Source organism: Cystoisospora suis (genome assembly GCF_002600585.1).
Source record: "Cystoisospora suis strain Wien I chromosome Unknown contig_3917, whole genome shotgun sequence".
Taxonomy (NCBI): domain Eukaryota; phylum Apicomplexa; class Conoidasida; order Eucoccidiorida; family Sarcocystidae; genus Cystoisospora; species Cystoisospora suis.
In genome coordinates, this window is record NW_027156712.1 from 536 (window position 1) to 2187 (window position 1652).

Sequence of the window (1652 nt, forward strand, 5' to 3'; positions counted from 1 at the left end):
GAGAGAACCTGTACATGCGGCTGCCTTGTAGGGTAGATGGAGAATGGAGAAGAAGAAGAAGAAAAGAAAGGACAGAAAAGTTGTTTATAAGATAGAGGAAGAAGATTTGTAGACAAATCTTCTTCCTTCTGTCCTTGTCCTTCCTTTCAAGATCTCGAGTCTTCTTCTTCTTCCTTCACTAGCAGAAAAAGAGGAGCATTTGGTACACCTCAACTGTCTAACTCTCCAGGCGTCTGTATATACATATATATATATATATACAGATATGATATATACCTAGATGTATATACGATTTGTGTACGTCTACTGGAGCGTGTATATAGATCGGTACATGTAGATAGATCTACAAGGATGGATTTACCAACGCATGCAGTACCGTACATAGACAGCACATACAGATGTCTATCTTTGTGGACAAAAGAGAGAAGAGGAGAAAGGAAAGAAAGAGAAGAGAAGAAAGGAAAGAAAGAGAAGAGGAGAAAGGAAAGAAGCCCTGACGTTTCCTGGTCGTGTACACATCTACCTCAATACACATCACTTCACAGACAGAAAGAGAAAGTGAGAGAGGAAGATAAATAGATCTTTATCCACATGATCGCTGTATATACATAGATGTACGGACCAAAAGAGAGAGACCTACGCATAGCTATATATATATATACAAATAAATAAAGATATACATATGCGAGTATGTGCATACGTATATAGTGATGTCTTTCTACAAGAAGCGCATGAGAAGAGAGAATGGGTTTTCTTGCTTACTTCCAGAGCGTCTTGTGTACTTTCGCTATAGATCTTTCTCTTCTTTTCTATCTCTTCTTCTTCTTCTTCTCCTTCTTTCTCTTCTTCTCCTAGCAGCTTCAACTTGAGGCGATCTGCTCTCCGTCTAACGAGACTCTCTATCTTCTTTTTCTTTTCGTTTCTCTCGCCTTCCTCTCTCTTCTTCTTCTTTGGACTCAGAGGCGCTTTCTCTTCTTCTTCTTCTTGACGCAGTGGCTAGAGAAGGAAGAAAGGAAGAAGAAAGAGAGAAAGAATTCGATGGAAATCTTGATTGAAAAAGAGAAGAAAAGAGAAGCAAAAAAGTAAGCTGCACGATATCTCTATCTCTCGCTGTCAAGAAATAGACAAGCAAACAGTTCCTATCTTTCCTCTTAGACGCCTATAGATCGGAGTCAAGTGAGAAATCCAGAGAATCTCTCTCACCTAAACATATAGACCCATCCGTGCATATATATTATACATGTCTATATAGCTATATGTATGTATATGTGTATATGAATACGTATACATATGCATGCATGAATATCCAGTAGGGACAGCTGCATCCGATCTTAAGAAATCTTCTCCCTCTCCCTCCTCTTCTCTCTGCTCGTCTTTCTGAACTTTCGGACAAGTCAATTCATGTACCTCTATCTATCTATCCTTAATCTATCTTTAATCTATCCTCCGTCTATCGTGCATCTATCTCTCACTGATCGACCTAACTATCTTGAATCAATCTCGTCATGGGGACTTTTTCCTATCTATTTAATAGGAGGTTTCCTTCGATACGGCTGGAACAGCTCTTTATAGTCTCTTTTCTTTCTTCTTCCAACTCTCTTCCTTTCTCTAATTCTTTCTCTCCTCAAGTATCTCTCTCTGACGTTCTTCTT

The 1652-nt window shown here is 39.0% G+C and overlaps 1 protein-coding gene across 1 annotated transcript; it reads right to left on the bottom strand.

Moving 5' to 3' along the window:
• Positions 1-762: 762 nt before the first annotated feature.
• On the bottom strand, positions 763-1001 carry CSUI_007414 (uncharacterized protein; the record flags this gene model as incomplete). The annotated part of the gene is made up of 1 exon (XM_068067559.1): positions 763-1001. A coding segment is annotated over one exon (114 nt), but the record flags the coding sequence as incomplete, so codon positions are not given.
• Between the last annotated feature and the right edge of the window lie 651 nt (positions 1002-1652).